The 19,830-nt window shown below is 46.1% G+C and overlaps 1 protein-coding gene across 7 annotated transcripts in view; it reads right to left on the reverse strand.

Annotated features, from left to right (window-relative positions):
• LOC123761783 (uncharacterized) overlaps window positions 1-19,830 on the reverse strand; it is a 235,395-nt gene that overhangs the window by 154,045 nt on the left and 61,520 nt on the right. For 6 of the 7 annotated variants that reach the window (XM_069330505.1, XM_069330506.1, XM_069330504.1 and 3 more), the window contains exon 5: window positions 1,766-1,876. The exons of the other annotated variant lie outside the window; for it this stretch is intronic. In XM_069330505.1, coding sequence (XP_069186606.1) covers window positions 1,766-1,876 — 111 coding nt within the window. The remainder of the gene's footprint in view (window positions 1-1,765; window positions 1,877-19,830) is intronic. 7 annotated transcript variants of the gene reach the window in all.

Consider the following 19,830-nt stretch of genomic DNA (forward strand, 5'->3'; position numbering starts at 1 on the left):
AGCCTGACAGCATGTCTAGCCTGACAGCTTGTCTAGCCTGACAGCTTGTCTAGCCTGATAGCATGTCTCACCTGACAGCTTGTCTAGCCTGACAGCATGTCTCACCTGACAGCATGTCTAGCCTACAGCATGTCTAGCCTGACAGCTTGTCTAGCCTCACAGCTTGTCTAGCCTGACAGCTTGTCTAGCCTACAGCATGTCTAGCCTGACAGCTTGTCTAGCCTGACAGTTTGTCTAGCCTGACAGCATGTCTAGCCTGACAGCATGTCTAGCCTGACAGCTTGTCTAGCCTACAGCATGTCTAGCCTGACAGCATGTCTAGCCTGACAGCTTGTCTAGCCTGACAGCTTGTCTAGCCTGACAGCATGTCTAGCCTGACAGCATGTCTAGCCTGACAGCTTGTCTAGCCTACAGCATGTCTAGCCTGACAGCATGTCTAGCCTGACAGCATGTCTAGCCTGACAGCTTGTCTAGCGTGACAGCTTGTCTAGCCTGACAGCATGTCTAGCCTGACAGCATGTCTAGCCTGACAGCATGTCTAGCCTGACAGCATGTCTAGCCTGACAGCTTGTCTAGCCTACAACATGTCTAGCCTGACAGCTTGTATGCCTGACAGCTTGTCTAGCCTACAGCATGTCTAGCCTGACAGCATGTCTAGCCTGACAGCTTGTCTAGCCTACAGCATGTCTAGCCTGACAGCATGTCTAGCCTGACAATTTGTATAGTGTAACAGCATGTTTAGTCTGACAGTTTGTCTAGCTCATCTAGCCTGACAGCATGTCTAGTCTGACAGCTAGTCTAGCCAACAGCATGTCTAGCCTGACAGCTTGTATAGTGTAACAGCATGTTTAGTCTGACAGTTTGTCTAGCCTGACAGCTCGTCTAGTCTGACAGTAGGTCTAGCCTGATAGTTCATATAGCCTGACAGTTTGTATAGTGTAACAGCATGTTTAGCCTGACAGTTTTATTTGTTTAATACCTGCTTGATATGGGTGTGTAAGTTCTTGTACTCCTACAGCCCGGCCAGAGCCCAGGCTTGACTAGTTTGTTTGTCTACCCTGACAGCATATCTAGCATGTTAATCTGTCTAGTCTGACATTGTGACTACACCAAATTTGTCTAACCCTATCTTAACTAGACTGCCTGTCTACCCTGACAGTTTGTCTAGCATGTTAATCTGTCTAGTCTGACATTGTGACTACAACCAGCTCGTCTAGCCTGACAGACTCCTATTTCCCCATGCTCAATGGGCTCATTTCACTAAGAGAATCATTAATTTTAACCTATGATATGGCAGCCCACCCTCCTGTTTTGGTAGTACTTATAGTAACGATGAGGACCTTAGTACATGTACAGCCGTACAGTATAACACAATTAGAAAAGTAGAAATTGGTACTATTGAATTTGGACAAACTGGAAAAGATTTTCTATTTATTGTTGCAAAAACAAACTAAACGTAACCTACCTAGACTTAGTACTGTACACAATATCTGAGGTCTAATATAGTACATGTGTGTGCTATACTTGGCCTAGGAATATTTAAATTTGTTTTTTAGCTTCAATTCTGGCCCATGCAAGTGCCAGAATATGATGAAAAACAATACCCAAATGAATCCGTGCAAGTCTTCGGGGATTGGTCAGTAGTGGATCTTAGTTAGTAAGCACCAGGACTGACCAATCCTTATGGACGATCAATGGTGCGGTGGTCACGGTACTGTGTACGTTTGGGGAGTAATCCTGGATAAACTTTGAGAGCAATATTTACCTCAATTTGTTCACGTGGAAATGTTTTCAGACAAAGAGGACAAGGCACCGTTTCTCCATCACTGTCTTCCTCCCTTTCAATACTACGAGCTTGATCATCATCATTTAACCTCTGATGAGAAGACAAGATATGGTTATTAGATCAGAATAACAGACAAAACTATGTTTAACCTGATTGTGCACCCAACCTATGATTCAGGCAATAATACAAAAATTAATGTGTATATCATAGCTGTAACAAATGTACACTAAAATAGTTTAGAGACGCACACAATCACACTTTACTTCACGTAGGACCGTTGTTTATTTATAATGGCTTAGAGTGGAATAAAACAGTCTTTTCTCAAATTAGTACAGATTTAGAGTGCAAGATTATAACTTTTAAATACAGTAGATATACTGTACTTGAGTGTTTACATATAAATATGAGTAGCATTCAAAAGTTAAATTTGCTAGAGAAGATCAAGCCAGTGTGCCTTGAGCACATTTGTGTGACTACTGTGCATTATATGACAGAATGCTGGGGAGACGAGACACCACGAGTAGCTCTCATCCTGTAACTACACTTAGGTAATTACTGCCTAAAGGTCAGTAATTACCTAATTATTTTTTATACAAAAACAATTAGCGAGGTTTTGAGAAACTGAACTTTGAAATTTATCCTTCCTATACTGCAGAATTTTATTTAATTTAAATATAAAATCCATTCTCATCCAATTATTAAATAGTGTAAATTTGATTTGTTAAGAGTGAGGGATACATTGCAACCAAAAATGCCTTTAGGAGGCATTTGTGAGATGTAACTTATTTAACCCTTAAAACTGCTCAGTAAAAGGGGCAGGGAAGCAAAAAATATTTCAATTATGTAAAAATTACTTAAAAATGTTAAACAAATCTTCAATTTATTGGCTTCAGCGAAATGAAACTTTCATCAAAATATTTTTAGAAATTGATTTTAGACAAATTTTTTAAAAAGAACATGTTGATGATAAGAAGAACAGCTGCTATTAACTGGAACCGAGGGATTATGCAGTAATAAAGAGATGCAAGCACCTGTCTGATGCACAAAGAAGAAGAATAGTAGTAAGAAGTGTCCACAAAGTGGATATACAGCTGGTGCCTTTATAGCATTGCTGAGTAATACATAACAACACAGATAATAATGAGTATGTTATTATGCTCTATTTTGTTATGTATCATATAAATATATTGCCCAATGTTAATATCTGTTATTTTCATCAATGTCAAAAAAAATTGGGGGCGATTTTTTTTTGGTTAAGTTTTTATTTTTTTCATCTTTGTTTATTATCTGATTTTGTTGAAACCTTTACATCCTGGAGAGTGCATACATGTCCCTGACTATGTGAAGAAAGAATGAAATTGGTCAACAAATAAATCAGTCACAAATTGGAGAACTTGGGACTTTTAATTTTTTTGGCAGATTTTTTTCACAGATTTTAAACTATTTTCTTTGTCTCTTTAGGTTGTTTAGATGATTAGGGACCAGTTTAGGTATGTTTCTCTTATATAAAGTCTACCCTAAAAGTATCCCCTAAATCATTATATTATAATTATTATAATTATCCCTATATATTGTTTTTTTTGGAGGGTTATTTTTCTTGATTTCATTTCAACACACATTGACCTACAACTTTCACATATTCGAGTACGAATGCCAAACAAAGTTTATTACAACATATAAATAAATTCATGAATTCGAACTGCCTTACTCACTGTCGATAACTTTAACTTCAATTACTGTATATCTATAACTAGAATTTCAACTTGCTTCAGTATCCAAAAATCTAGTTTCTGACCGATTCTTACCATTTTTACATATAGTGTGCACAGATGACTGTTCTACAATCCCTGTAGAATGGATTTTTCATAAACTCTAAACGTTTGGAATTATAAATTATTGTTGTCTAAATTTGCGCATATTTCAAATGCCATAGACAATTTTTTTTTACAGTAAACTATACTGAAAACCTATATTCTAAATATATGAAAATGAAGATGATAAGTTAACCTGAGAGCATAACAACACCAGATGAACAGTTGGTGATACTTTATATTTTTGCAGCCGATTTCAAAATCAGAAGTTTTCAATATTCAATTTTAAATTTATTTTTTATTTTCATGTTTTTCAAATTACACTGGTATCATTTAGACAAAGTTGGAGCATTAGCCTAATAGATTATGCACAAAAAATTTGAAAATTTCAGAAAATTTAAAAAAACGGAGCTCAATGTCACACATCACATGACGTTTCGTGCAGTTTAACCCTTCCACTGCTCAGGGGTCCTGAGAACATTTACACCCCTGTGCGCAAGAAAAAAAAAAATAAAAAAAAAAATTTTGTCTTTTAAACATGTTAACACTTTCGCTCGGGGATGACGCAGCATTGCGTCATCCGTTTACTGGCGGTAATGCCGGGGATAACGCAGCATTGCGTCATCCACTTTAAAAATTCGCCAAAAATCAGGTTTTTATCTGATTTTTTTGGGACTGGTTTTAAAATGCGCGCCGATGTCTTCCCATTTTCTTTGTTGCGCCTAGTGGCCTGCAGGCGGCGCGGCACACGCCTTCGGCCCATTGTTTTCGCTCCACTATTGTGACCGGTGTCGCCTCCCCTCGCGTCTTAAACGTGTGAACATTTCGGCTATTTTCCGTGGCTATATTTCTTACTGCAGCTTCAGAAACTATCTACGCTTACTCCACGATGGATAGTGATCATGAACAAGGCCCTTCCAGGAAGAAAATTGCGAAAGAAAGGCGTGAAAAGCAGAAGCTGAGTAGTGTACAGGAGAAGTACAAGCATGTGAGACTAACTCCCACCATCCACTCCACCTATACAAAACATGGGTTGACCCTGCAGGAAACGTTTTCCAGGAGCAGGTGGAGTGGATAAAACAAATGTTCAACCCATGTCATGTTCAACACACAACACTGAGGTGGCAAGTGCAAATTTTTTTATTATTTATTTATTTATTTTTTTCATACTTTCCCGTATTGTACAGGCAATGTTGTTCTTCAATTGGCCCTTATATGCACATATCCATCTGAAGAATTCTATTAGGAACATTTTCATACCTAAATGAGTGCAATAACACGAAAATTGAGATTACCACCAGGAAATAATACTAAACATATGTGGGCGGGAATTGGGAGTGTAGCAGGAAGGCGTCTGAGCGCTCACTCACGGCTAACGCGTGGCCCATCTTCAACTCGTCGGCGGTTGGAGCGTGACCAGGTTTTTTATTTTATATGCTAATATTCCTCTAGAGAATTCTATTACAAACCCATTGAGACCAAAATGAAAGACCTAGGACGAAAATTGAGGTGACCAGAGTGAAAATAGTGAAAACATTTTATCGCGTTTGTGCGCTCCCGGGTAACTCGTTCGCACTTTCTCTGCTTGCTGCGGGTAATTAGCCGGGCTTTTGGAGTTTATATGCATTTAGTGCTGTAGAGAATTTTATTGCGAACACAATGATACCAAATTTAATCTCGTAGAACGAAAATTGAGGTGACAAAAGTTGAAGAGAGTATACACTTTTCGGAATTGACGCGCGCTTCCGTAACACGCTGGGGCCCATATCGCCCTGTCGAGGGGTGGCGTGCGGGGTGCACGAAAGTGTTAATTTGTGTCCCCTGAGCACGGGAAAAATAAAAAAAAATCGTAGGCGACATTTTGGACGCAATTGACCGAGGAAGTCTGGCAAAAAGTGGGCGTTGACAGAGCGGTCGTCAGAGCCGGTCAGCGTCACCCGAGCTGACAGATGGGAGTTGCCACAAAGATATTATCACGTAAGTATTTCCATGTCTCCGATTGATTTTTTCTTAGTTTTTTTGCAGTAATATTATTCAATAGTGTGTATTGTAATATATGTTGTGACATACCTGGTTGATACCTGGTTGATGGGGTTCTGGGAGTTCTTCTACTCCCCAAGCCCGGCCCGAGGCCAGGCTCGACTTGTGAGAGTTTGGTCCACCAGGCTGTTGCTTGGAGCGGCCCGCAGGGCCACGTACCCACCACAGCCCGGCTGATCCGGAACTTCTCTTAGAAAACCGTCCAGTTTTCTCTTGAAGATGTCCACGGTTGTTCCGGCAATATTTCTTATGCTCGCTGGGAGGACGTTGAACAACCGCGGACCCCTGATGTTTATACAGTGCTCTCTGATTGTGCCTATGGCACCTCTGCTCTTCACTGGTTCAATCTTGCATTTTCTTCCATATCGTTCACTCCAGTACGTTGTTATTTTACTGTGTAGATTTGGGACCTGACCCTCCAGTATTTTCCATGTGTAGAAAGACCCTCCAGTAGTTTCCATGAGAGTGACGGTGTTCCCCCCCTTATATTTCTCCCACGCCTGCAGTAAGAGTCATGTCCGCTTTTCCCAAGCATTCTCTACATTGCAGGCATCAATTTGATATATGGGAGAGAGTGGAGTGTTCTCGGAGAGTCGAGAAATTTGTGAAACAGTAATATTTTAGCCTGTGGTATAGGCCCTTTAGGAAGCCAAGATGGCGCTGGCTCTCCTGATTCCCCGCCAAAACTGTGTGACGTCAGTGGCACCGGATTGGTCACCAACAGCAATGTGGCACCGAGAGCCAATGAAAACCTCCCGTGGCGAAAGTGACGTCACGAAGGAAGGGGGTCCGGGCAGCGCGCCGCGCTGGCGCCAGCAGTCAGACACGACACGTCAAGGAGGTTGGACGTGCGACGATTGGTCTTGTCAGTTTGACAGTTGTTCCCGCTCCCGTGGATTTACGCGTCACCTGAAGTCTGCCAGTACTCTGTGAGGTCTTCCCTAGTTCATGTGTTGAACCAGAGAGGGAATCGACGGTTATTGAGCAACAAGTGCTCCAGTCAGGTACTGTGCAAGAAGAAGTGAAGTCTGTGCAGTGACGTAGGCAACGTCTGAAGCAGTTCACCCAGTCGTGACGGCGTAGTGGCTGACAGAGCCACTGGGTAGCAGAGGAAGAAGAGGACTATTTGGGATTCCGGACGACTGCAGCTGAGACGTAGGCGGCAGCCGTTGCTGGGAGAAGATGACGGCCAGGAGACCGACTCCAACCCTACCAGAAGTCGAGAAGGAGAACGGACCTGCAGGGAAGAAGGCACGGAGACGACGCGCTAAACGGTGGGACGACGAGTGGTTCCGGTAGGACACGACGACGTGTGTGTGGGGGCGTTCCCGACACGAGGACCAGGAGCTACAACTCAACTCTCATCGGAGGATAGGTTGAAGTAGGTGTTTCTAGTTTCCCTCCCCATTCCCCTTTAGTTAGCTATATTATTCGGCTATATTATCTAGCCTGAGGATTTTATATGTCGTGAGCAAGTCTCACCCATGTCACAATAAAGCACCAGTGTGCAGGATAGTACTATCAAGAGTACTTATAATTTTCATGTTTATTATTGGTGTGTACAGGCACCTGGAACAAGTGATAAATTTACTGTGTTTTGTATATCTTTCTAGAGACTTAGATGTGAACATATAGTGATAAAGTATATATAATATTATGCCAGTATTTGGAAGTTAGGCTGTGTGCCCAGAAACTATTTTATTTACCATTTATTGATGTCTGATTTGTATACATTATATATGTCTATGTTCATGCAGTGATTAATCATTTGTGAGTACAGTGAATTATTGAGTTATCGCCCACGAGAGAAAGTACTGAAAACTCCAGTGTTAAATACTTCATAATATATCATTGAATGAAGGGCAAGTAAAACCATTACAGTGAGTCATTGTCGCATTGATTGTAGAAACGACTGTTTGAGCCCGATTATAGTGTAACTAAGTAATACGTTCTATTGTTGACAATATCGAGTGTGCGAGTTGCTAGGAATATTGGAGAACTTAAAGAAACAGCGCGCGTGAATCTAGAAAACAAGCAATAAACTTTCGCGCGGAGCCAGGCGATCAGCTGTTCTTGACATTGACGAGGAGGGGAGGTGTTGCCACTTAGTGAGTGCATAATATTCGTGGGAACTACCGGCCACAGCCAGGATCAGCTGATCTATTTATTGATTGACCTTGTGACATCTTTCATGCATTTTAAGTAAAATACAAAATTACTTTTGTGTTTATATCATCCCCTCCATTGATCTTGTGGCTATATTATACTGGAAAGCAAAGAGTGATAAGAGTAAGTACCTGCCGGATTCCTGATCTTTTGAGTGTGACCTTGCCAAGGCTACCACTAATTCCACCAGTCCACTGAGGTGTTACTAGACACCGAAAACACCAGTTGGCGACCTTGTGGTTAATAGTAAAGCCCTATTGTTGGGGGCGGGCCACACAACAGTTAAGTAAACAAGAAGTGTGTTCCCACTCCTTCTCAATCAGAAGGCCGGTTGGGATTGACTGGGATACTCTCCTGGCGTGCAGTGGCGCCGAGAGGATTAGAGTGAAGACCCGCAGGGCTACGGTGAGTGACCTTGAGATACCGTTGCTCACCCAGAGTAAGAGCAAGAGTAAGTGTAAACCCCAACATTGGCGACCTTGCCAGGAGTAGGTACAGTTAAGGTTGCTCACCGAGTAGAGAGAGAACATAAACCCCAACAATGTATATAATAAAAGTGGTGAATAATTGCTATACTCAAAAGTATGATGTGCATATTAGTGATTCATTTATTATGTTTATAAAACAATAAACAAATAGTTTTGCTGCTATTACACTCTATACACAGGTTATATATAAGTATCTGCATGTTTTGTTCACCATAACGAACCACTAAGTTGGTATTGAGAGTCGAAAAGCAACGAGGAGTTACCGCCACACACCAGCAACCACTCATTGCCACTCCCTCAACAACGCTTCACTCGCCCACTTTTTCCTCCCACCATCCTGTTTTATATTTTATTCACAATATACAGACGTTATATATAAGAAACTACATGTTTTGTTCACCACAAGTGTACAACTAAGCAGATATAGTTAGTTTAGGTACTAAGAGCCGTCGCTGTACACACAGTCAGCTAGCGGCTGCCTCATTCACTCTAGGCCACACGCACTAAACTTTCTCCCCCAACAATACCATTTGTGGTGTTATGACATTATATACAGACTTTATATATAAGTATGTATATGTTTTGTTCATCACAACTGTACAGCTAAGCTGATATAATTAGTTCAGGCACTAAGAATCGTCGCTATACACACAGTCAGCTGGCGGCTCCCTCACTTATTCAAGGTCACACGCACTAAACTTTCTCCCCCAACAATACTGTTTGCAGTGTTATTACACTATATACACATATTATATATAAGTATCTACATGTTGTATGCACCGTAACTGTACACCTAAGCTTGTAGAGTGCCCAAAGAGCATAGTGGCCACCCTCTGCACAGCCAGACAAATCATGCAGACGACGTCACCTCCGTCACCCAAATGGCTCCTCCCAGCATAATCCTTTTGCTGTTATTACACTAATACACACACATTATATATAAGTATCTACATTTGTGTTTACCATAGAGAACCACTGAGCTGGTATGGTGAATGCAGACAATAACAGGTGGTCCACACAGTCAATAAACGATGCTATCTCCCTCCGTCTCTCAGCATCACTCGTCCCACAGCACTAATTATTACAACAATCCTGCTATTATCATGACCCTGGTTATTTATATCACAGTCATGGGTCATCTGTAATATTGTCATCGCTAAATAATAGCAATTATATATTTATTTTGACATTTTTCGGCGATGCTGTGGTCACAAGCTGAGTCGCTCATGCTGCGTGAGCCAGCCTTGGTTGCTCCAACAGTACTGTGCCTCTCACACCTGAGAATATTGCCCACGATTTTTAAAAAAAATGGGGTCTGTTTACAAGAGCCCTGAGGAAGCTACTGTGAGCCCCGTGGTGCCGCGGGCCATTTGAATTGGGCCTGGCACCCTTGGGCGTATATATACGCCATGCGCACGGTGGGACATGTTACTCAGGGCGTATATATACGTCATGTGCAGTTTAAGGGTTAAGGGGTCGGGAACTCTAAAAATATTTTAATTATGTGAAAATTACTTATAAATGTTAAATAAATCTCCAACTTATTGGCTTCAGCATTGTGAAAGTTTCATTCCAATATTTTTATGAATGGATTTTAGACGATTTAAAAAAACCAGCGTTGAATGTAATGAAACGCCATTTTCTGGGCGAGTCTCGGAGGCTCCCCGAAGCTATCCATGGCTGATATGGATACCCTAACTATTTTGCATCAGTCGATGTGGGTGGAGTTCTAGGCCTACCGGGGACCACGAGCCAGAACCTGGCCCCCTCAGAGAGGCACGGGGAGCAATGGCCCATAGAAATGCACATGTGATTTGGAGCATTCTATATCTGCCATCGACCGGGACAGGCACCCAGAAAGGTAAGCTCCACAAAACAAACCCCTATTCTGGTTAAACAACAAAAATCGACAAACGAGTGGACAGAACTCCCCCAGGAAAACAAACTAACAAGTATGACGTCACGCGAGCCGCGCCGCATGTCTGTGCAGCTCCCCCCTCCCCGGGAGGGGGAAGGGGGAGCCCCAGACCCCCGCGCCGGCAATCCCCGCCTCAGTTCCTCGGCTGATGGGATCATGCACGGTCGTGTGGCTCCAGCTCCAGTCTTGTCTCAGTGCTGTGACTTGTTTCCAGTGCTGCCCTTACGGTGGTCGTGTGAGCTGGGAGTAGTATTCTCAGGTACTCGGGCTGCATGTGCTTAGGGTCACCTTCCCTGAGTGCCCTGTAAGTACCGCCCTTGGGGCTTAGGGTTGCCTTCCACAAGTCACCTTGGGTCTACCTCTGTTGGCTTTTCACTGCTTGGCGTTTGGCCGCCCCGAGGGTTTGGGGGTTTCACTCCCTTGTTTACCTTGGGGTAAATGGTAGTTATGGCACTGGTGGGGCACAGAGTACTGCGTAGCTAGTTTTCACCTATGACAGCGGCCGGCTCTGTTCCCTCTGGGTACGTTGTCCACTTGTGTGGTTTTTTTTTCTTTTATTTTTGTTTTTGCCTGGTAGGGGGGTCTTCCTTGTGTTTCCCCCCCCCCTTATATTAGGTTCGTTTGTGTGGTGGCACCCCCTGCTTTGCCCTCGCGAGTGGACACATCCCGTGGGTTCAGCTTTAGCAGTTTGCTTGGTAGTTTGGGGTGCCGGTTAGCAGTGCCCTGCCTGGGATAACCCTTAGCAGACCCAGTCTAGGGGCCCTGGGAAACCCCCCGGGGGCTCTCGGGTCCGATAGTGGAGACCCTTGCGTCCCCTCTCGCTTTGTGCGAGTTGAGGGTTGCTCTGTCCCTTTGTCTCAGGGTGACTCTCCTTGTTTTTGCCTCCGTCATGCTGCCTGTTGGGTCGGTGACACATTCGACCCTTGAGTCCCGCGAGCTTTGTTGCTTGTTCGTGACTCCATTCACCCAGTCTGCTGATGAATTCCCGTGGGTGCAGGCAGCTCGCACGTTGCAGGGTAGGATGTTGCAACGTGCTCTGGTTTGTCGCTTCCCCGGACGCCCCGATGCTGCCCCGCTTGTGTAGGGACCCAGACTTGGGTGGTTTTGGTCGCTTCGGCCTTGGTTCCTTCCATGCCCCCCTTGTTTTTCCCCCTCCTGCTTCCGGCCCCTACGCATCTGCAGGCTTCGGGGTCGGGGCGGGGTTAGAGGTTCTGAGACTTGGGCAGTTTCGGGGGTTGCCCCGTCCGGGGTAGCTGCGGAGGCATTCGAGTCTGTTCCTCCGGCCGATGTTCCGGGGTTTTGACCAGTGGGCCCCCTTCTCTTTCAGCTCTCTCGGCTGCCCCGGCTTTTTCTTGTGAGGCCGGGGCTTTGGAGGTCGACTCGGCCCCAGGGCCTGGTGCAGAGGCTCCTGGGGTTGGGGAGGAGCGGCCTTGGGGGCCTTGGGCTCCATTGCGCCCCGCCTGGATTTCCGTCCTTCTGAGCAGGGCTTACTGTTACGAGGAGTGGGGTTTTCTTTCCCCCCTCTGCATACGATTTGGGCTTGGGTTCTGCTCCTCCCCGGGTTCAGTTCCGTCTTCAGGAGGTTTTCGGCTAACCGCATCTCTTCGCCTGCGGTGCGGTTGGCCTTTGCGGCTTCCTCCTGCGTGTCCCGGAGTTTGCCTCCATACTGGTTCCTTCTGTTCTGGACAGGTTGGGCTCCTTGTAGCGGTTTGGGCTCCTTGTAGCAGTTTGGGCTCCTTGTCGCCGTTTGGGCTCCTTGTCGCCGTTTGGGCTCCTTGTCGCCGTTTGGGCTCCTTGTCGCCGTTTGGGCTCCTTGTCGCCGTTTGGGCTCCTTGTCGCCGTTTGGGCTCCTTTGTAGCCGTTTGGGCTCCTTTGTGGCCGTTTGGGCTCCTTTGTGGCCGTTTGGGCTCCTTTGTGGCCGGTTGGGCTACTTCTCGCATTGTTGGGCTACTTCGCGCCTGATTGGGCTACTTCGCGCCTGGTTGGGCTACTTCGTGCCTGGTTGGGCTACTTCTCGCCTGGTTGGGCTACTTCTCGCCTGGTTGGGCTACTTTCTTTCGCGTCCTGCGCATGCACCGTGGGAGTTTATTTTGGTTCCGGGCGGTGTACTGCTCCAATTCTCTCGGGGGGGGGGCTTCGCCTCTCGCTCTTTTCTTAATCCCATCCGTGCCCCGTTGCTTTGGGGGTGTTCTGGGGTGCCGCTGTGTGGAATTCATGAGGTTTTTCCCTGCGTTCTAGGGTGGGGAGCCTCCTTCGCTGCTCCCCTCCTCTCCAGCATGGGCGCACTGGCCGCCTCCGGCGGATACGGACTCGAACGCTTGCGTCATGGCCCTTCAGGGCCTATGTTCTGCAGGTGAGTTGGTGCGGTTTTGGCGTCTCCTTCGTCCTGATGCTGTTTTTGTTTTTGGGAGTAGGAATGGGTGTACATATGTACTTGAGAACGTAGACCGTATCACTCGAGGTGCCTACTGCAGGGCTATTAGCCCATACTGGGCAGCTCTTGTTCTCTCCACCTGATTCCTTCCTCGGTTCACGGGTGTCTGCAGGTGGCCTCTTGTCCCTTCCGAGGCGGTTCCTGCTTGTACTCCTCCTGCCCCTCTCCTATGCTTGTCTAACCTTGCTTGAGTTCGGGGCCCCGCCTCCACCTTGTTCCGCAGTGCAACGGTGGGGGTGCCTGTTTGGTAGTAAGTTTTCCTGTGTCGGAGGTTTTGTGTTTGCCTCCTTGTGTTTGCAGGTTGGGTTCTGGCTCTTTGTTTCCGCCTCTCCCCTGTCGTTTGCCTGTCGGGCAGATTCTGTGCTTCTTGGGCACTCTCATCTCTGCTCTTGGGGCTGTGTATGGGGTCAGCCCATGTTGGGCTGCCTAATGTGTTCCTTTGATTGCCTGTTACACTGCACACGTTTCTTCTACCGTCCCTGTGGCTCAGTTGGGTGCTCGGTTTTCGCCTATGTTCCCTTGTGTGCCACTCGTGTACGATTTATCTATCTTCTCTGTCGCTTCCTCGGGGAGTGTGGTGACGTCTTGCTGCGGTTTTGGTACTGCAGCTGCATGTCGGGGTTGGTTGTGGCGTTATGTTCGGCCCTTCCGTGCTCCCTCTGGGGCTCTCCTTCCTTGCTGGTCTTGCTGTGCCGGGCCTGGTTTTTCATGTTCCTTGGTTTCACTGTCTTGTCCTCGCCTCATTGTGCTGGCTGGGGATGAGCTTGGGGTCTTCGTCTCGTCCCTCGCCTATCCTCCGGTTTCGGTTCAAGTTCCAGAGCCTAGTGGGCTCCCTTCCTTCGTGTTTTTCACGGCTGCCCTGGGGTTTTCTTGACGCTGGGGCTTTGAGGGGACAGCTCGACCCCGGGGCCTGCAGGGTGGGTTCCCGGGGCTGGGATGGGGCTCACGTGAGAGGCCTCAGGCCCCGTTGGTCCCCGCCGGGGTGTTTCTATCCCTCTGGGGGGACTTGCAGTTTTGTGGTGTGGGGTTTTCCGTTCCCCCTCTCCGCATGTGCTTTGTGGGCGTCGGCCCCTCCCTGGGCTTGGTTTCCTTGTCCGTTGTACCCGTTGTTTCTGTCCTGTCGGTAGGTGCTTTTCTACGATCTTCGCTCCTTTTCTCCGAGGCGGGCCTTCTTCCGTCATGTCCCCCTCTTCTTGGGGTTTCTGCATGACTTTTGGTCTCGGGTGCGACGGGGTTTTGGGGCCTTCGTCCATTGTGTTTGCTTCTTTTTGTTCTCGAAGGTTCGGGATTGTTTTGCTCCTTCCCGTTTTCTGGTGCGTCTGTCGTCATTCGGTTGAGCTTCCCTCCGGTCCTTTCTAGGGCTTGTGGGTCCTCTTCCCGGCAGCTTCTGGGTGTTGGCCTTTTTGTTCTTTTGTGAATATCTCTTATCTTCACACTGTCTCGGCGCTCCTAGTTTTCCTGGGAGCGATTTTGCTCCTCCTCGTGAGTCTTTTCGCTCCTGCCCTTCTGCGGGATGTTGGTGCGGGGCGGCTTCTTATGCGAGTTCCTTCCCTGTCAGCTGCACTTGTGGAGGTGGTCTTGCACACTTGTGGCATTTTCGTTTTGGTCCTGCGTTTTCTTTTCCCTCCTGGGGCTGTCATAGGATTGGCTTGCGGAGGATGTAGAGGCACTTGGGGCCGTTCCTGGGTCTGGCACCTTGGTTTCTGCTGCTAGCTTTCGGTATCGATATTCCTTCTGTGCCGTTTCGCAGGTTGTATCGTGCGTTGTTACACCTCCGGCCTGCTTATGCACTGCCTGTGTCGTCCTGGTCTTTGGACAGGGTGCTCTCCTGTTTTTCTTCTCCTTGGTGGTTGTGGCTCCTTGGGGTCAGGTTTGCTTTGCTTCGGTTTTCTTTTTGTGTTGGCATTAGTCTCTGGGGGCCGTGTGGCAGAGCTTCTTGCTCTTCTCAGGCGCAGTGGTTTTTGGCTCCTATGGTCGTGATCATAGGTTTTCTTCGTCTGCGGCCGTTCTCCCTTTTTTCTGGCGAATGCTATACCTTGGGATGTTGTCTCGACTTCGTGTTGTGGAGTGATTCTCTGACCGCCTCCCGGGTATGTCCCTTTGTTTTTTAGGTAGTCTTTGGTGAGGTAGCTCCGGGGTGCCGTAGGGGCTCCCCCAAGAAAACCAGCGTTGAATGTAATGAAACGCCATTTTCTGGGTGAGTCCCGGAGGCTCCCCGGCACCCTCCCGCCTTCCAGTCGGCGGGGTTTTTTCACGGTTTTGATATCCAGCCTCGGAACTGGGGCGGGGATTGCCGGCGCGGGGGTCTGGGGCTACCCCTTGCCCCTCCCGGGGAGGGGGAAGCTGCGCAGACATGCGGCGCGGCTCGCGTGACGTCATACTTGTTAGTTCGTTTTCCTGAGGGAGTTCTGTCCACTCGTTTGTCGATTTTTGTTGTTTAACCAGAATAGGGGTTTGTTTTGTGGCGCTTACCTTTCTGGGTGCCTGTCCCGGTCGATGGCAGATATAGAATGCTCCAAATCACATGTGCATTTCTATGGGCCATTGCTCCCCATGCCTCTCTGAGGGGGCCAGGTTCTGGCTCGTGGTCCCCGATAGGCCTAGAACTCCACCCACATCGACTGATGCAAAATAGTTAGGGTATCCATATCAGCCATGGATAGCTCCGGGGAGCCGTAGGGGCTCCCCCCAGAACAAAAAATTATTAACTAGAACTGAGGGATTATGCAGTAATAAAAAGATGCAAGCACATGTCTGACACACAAAGAAGAAGAATAGTAGTAAGAAGTGTCCACAAAGTGGATATGCAGTTGGTGCCTTTATAGCAATGATACCTGCTTGATGGGATTCTGAGAGTTCTACTACTCCCCAAGCCCAGCCTGAGGCCAGGCTCGACTTGTGAGAGTTTGGTCCACCAGGTTGTTGCTTGGAGCGGCCCGCAGGCCCACATACCCACCACAGCCCGGTTAGTCCGGCACTCCTTGAAGAAACCTATCTAGTTTTCTCTTGAAGATGTCCACGGTTGTTCCGGCAATATTTCTTATACTCGCTAGGAGGGTGTTGAGCAACCGTGGACCTCTGATGTTTATACAGTGTTCTCCGATTGTGCATTGCTGAGTAATACATAACACAAATAATAAAGAATATGTTATTATGCTCTATTTTGTTATATATCATATAAGTACATTGTCCAATGTTAATATATGTTACTTTCACCAATGTCCAAAAAATATTTTTTGTAGGGGAAATAATTTTTTTTCCTCTCTCTCTCCTTTGTTTATTATTCGATTTTGTTGTTACGTTTACATCGTGGAGAGTGCATACATGTCCCTGACTATGTGAAGAAAGAAATTGGTCAACAAATAAATTAGTCACAACTTACAGAACTTGGGACTTTGATTTTTTTTGGGCAGATTTGTTCACATATTTCAAACTATTTTCTTTGTCTCTTTAGGTTGTTTTGATGATTAGGGACCAGATTAGGGCTTTTTTGCTCATATAAAGTATACCCTAAATATATCCCCTAAATTATTATAATTATCCCTATACTGTATTTTTTTTTTTGGGGGGGGGGGGGGGTATTTTTTCCTTGACTTCATTTCAACACCTATTGCCCTACAACTTTCACATATTTGAGTACGAATGCCAAAAATATTTATTAAAACATACAAGCAAATTCATGAATTATAACTACCTTAATCCTTGCTTAATCCGCTGCCCCTCAGTTTACCATTGTCTCGCGCTCAGTGACTACCCCCACATCAATTCTTCTCGCGGATTTTCAGTGTTTTGTTGGATTTTTGGTGATTTGTCTATACAATTTGTTATTATATATCTCACCATGGGTCCCAAGAAAGCCAGTGGTAAGGATAAAGGCCAGAAAGCTCATGTGAGGATGACAATAGAGGAGAAACAAGAGATCATTCGGAAGCATGAGAACGGTACACGTGTTGTTGAACTTTGTAGGCAGTTCAACAAAGCCACATCAACAATATGCACTATACTTAAGAAGAAAAATGAGATTATGGGTGCTAAAGTGGCAAAAGGAGTAAGAACAACGACGAAACAAAGACCACAAATACTTGAAGAAGTGGAAAAGTTGTTATTAATTTGGATACACGACAAGGAGTTAAGGGGTGATAGTGTTTCGGAGGCCATTATTTGTGAGAAAGCCAGGGTGTTGCACGAAGACCTTCTAAAGAATACCCCTGCAACGAGTGATGCAGATACGAAAGAGTTTAAGGCAAGCAGGGGCTGGTTTGAAAAATTTAGAAAGAGAAGTGGTATCCATAGTGATACAAGGCATGGGGAGGCAGCCAGCTCAGACAAACCAGCCGCTGGACGATTTATTGACGAATTTAAAGAGTTTGCAGAGGCTGAGGGATACCTACCGCAACAAGTGTTTAATTGTGACGAAACAGGACTGTTTTGGAAAAGAATGCCTAAGAGGACATACATTACCAAGGAGGAAAAATCCTTGCCTGGACACAAGCCTATGAAAGATAGGTTTACGCTTGTGCTGTGTTCAAATGCGAGTGGCAATTTGAAAATTAAACCCTTGCTAGTGTATCATTCTGAAAATCCAAGGGGTTTCAAACAGTATAAAGTGCAGAAAACCCATTTGTGTGTAATGTGGAAGTCTAATAAAAAAGCATGGGTGACTAGGCTTATTTTTTCGGAGTGGGTGAATGAAGTGCTGTGCCCTGCCATAGAAAAATATCTGCAGGAGAAACAATTGCCACTCAAAGCCGTGCTTCTCCTCGACAATGCTCCTGCTCATCCTCCAGGCTTGGAAGATGATTTGTTGCCCAGATACAATAAATTCCTCACAGTTAAATTCCTTCCTCCTAACACCACTCCTCTAATTCAGCCTATGGACCAGAAAATCATAGCGAATTTTAAGAAACTTTATGAAAGGGCACTTTTCCGGAAATGTTTTGAAGTGACTGAAGCCACAAACCTCACCCTCAAAGAGTTCTGGAGAGAGCATTTTAACATTTGTAGTGCTTTAAAACTCGTTGACAAAGCCTGGCAAGAAGTGACTCAAAGAACCCTGATCTCTGGCTGGAGAAAATTGTGGCCTGAATGTTTGAGAGAACTAGACTTTGAGGGGTTTGAGCCTATAAATGATGCGCCTATTGTTGAGGAAATTGTTAGTCTAGGCCAGCAAATGGGCTTGGAATTGGATGGTAATGATGTGGAGGGGTTGGTGGAAGAACACAACGAGGAACTGACCACCGAAGAACTCCTAGCCCTTCAACCGGAACAGCAAGCCAACGCAGCAGCGGATGATTCTGCAGTGGAGGAGGAGGTGGCAGCAGCACCAGCGAATGTCCCTTCTGCAGTAATTAAGAAGGTGTGTCAGATGTGGGAAGAGATTCAAACAATTTTTTAAAAAAACTCACGCAGAGAAAGCTGTAGTAGGCCGTTGTCTTAATCATTTCAATGACAATGTGATGCCTTACTACAGAGAGAGCTTGCGAAGAAGGGAAAACCAAGCTTCCATGGACAGATTTGTGGTGAGGAAATCGAGCAGTGAGGAGCCTCAACCAGGACCTAGTGGCACTCAGATAAAACGTCCCAGGGAGAGCACACCAGAAAGGTCCTCACTGCCTGATGTGATTATGGAAGGGGACTCCCCTTCCAAACAGTAACTCCTCTCCTCCTCCCCCCTCCTCACCATCTTCCATACGCCTACAGCATTCAACAGCAAGGTAAGTAATAACTGGAACATAGTTTTGTAGGTTTATTTAGATGAATTAGGTATAAAAATTTAGTTTGATGTGGGGTTTTTGGGGTAGTCAGGAACGGATTAATTCATTTCCCTTTATTTCTTATGGGGAAATTAGCTTCGGAAAGGGCCGATGCTCCATACGAGAACCCGACCTAAGCACAGAGCAAGTACCACGCCAACCAAGTGCAGCCGGGACTGAAGAAGGCACCAGCTCCGAAACTGGCACCTGTGACCCACCTCGACGAGCGGAACCGCGGGCCCATGGCACGACCCCCTCCCGGAAGAAACCACCCAGAGAACCATCAAGTCAGACATAGGGCGGCAGCTGGAGGAAGCCGCTTACACATATTGTTCGACTGCAGAAGCCACAAATAATAAAGGACAAAACCAGAGTTGAATGTAATGAAACACCATTTTCTGGGCGAGTCCCGGGGGCTCCCCGGAGCTTACTAGTACAGGCATACCTCAGAATGCGAGTTTAATCCGTTCCTGGAGACGCCTCGCCTTCCGAAAACTCGCATTCCGAAGTTAATTTCCCCATAAGAAATAAAGGGAAATGAATTAATCCGTTCCTGACTACCCCAAAAACCCCACATCAAACTAAATTTTTATACCTAATTTACCTAATTCATCTAAATAAACCTACAAAACTATGTTCCAGTTATTACTTACCTTGCTGTCGAGTGCTGTAGGCGTATGGAAGATGGTGAGGAGGGGGGAGGAGGAGAGGAGTTACTGTTTGGAAGGGGAGTCCCCTTCCATAATCACATCACATAACCCCATGCCTTGTAACACTATGGATACCACTTCTCTTTCTAAATTTTTCAAACCAGCCCCTGCTTGCCTTAAACTCTTTCTTATCTGCATCACTCGTTGCAGGGGTCTTCTTTAGAAGGTCTTCGTGCAACACCCTGGCTTTCTCACAAATAATGGCCTCCGAAACACTATCACCCCTCAACTCCATGTCGTGTATCCAAATTAATAACAACTTTTCCACTTCTTCAAGTATTTGTGGTCTTTGTGCCGTTAATGTTCTTACTCCTTTTGCCACATTAGCACTCATAATCTTATTTTTCTTCTTAAGTATAGTGCATATTGTTGATGTGGCTTTGTTGTACTGCCTACAAAGTTCAACAACACGTGTACCGTTCTCATGCTTCCGAATGATCTCTTGTTTCTCCTCTATTGTCATCCTCACATGAGCTTTCTGGCCTTTATCCTTACCACTGGCTTTCTTGGGACTCATGGTGAGATATATAATAACAAATTGTATAGACAAATCACCAAAAATCCAACAAAACACTGAAAATCCGCGACAAGAATTGATGTGGGGGTAGTCACTGAGCGCGAGACAATGGTAAACTGAGGGGCGGAGGGGCGACGATCGCCGAACCACCACGCGCTAGGTCGGCTGTACGCGTATCAACAAACTCGCGTCCAAACTCGCCTCCCG

The sequence above is a fragment of the Procambarus clarkii genome, chromosome 24 (genome assembly GCF_040958095.1).
Source record: "Procambarus clarkii isolate CNS0578487 chromosome 24, FALCON_Pclarkii_2.0, whole genome shotgun sequence".
Classification (NCBI taxonomy): domain Eukaryota; kingdom Metazoa; phylum Arthropoda; class Malacostraca; order Decapoda; family Cambaridae; genus Procambarus; species Procambarus clarkii.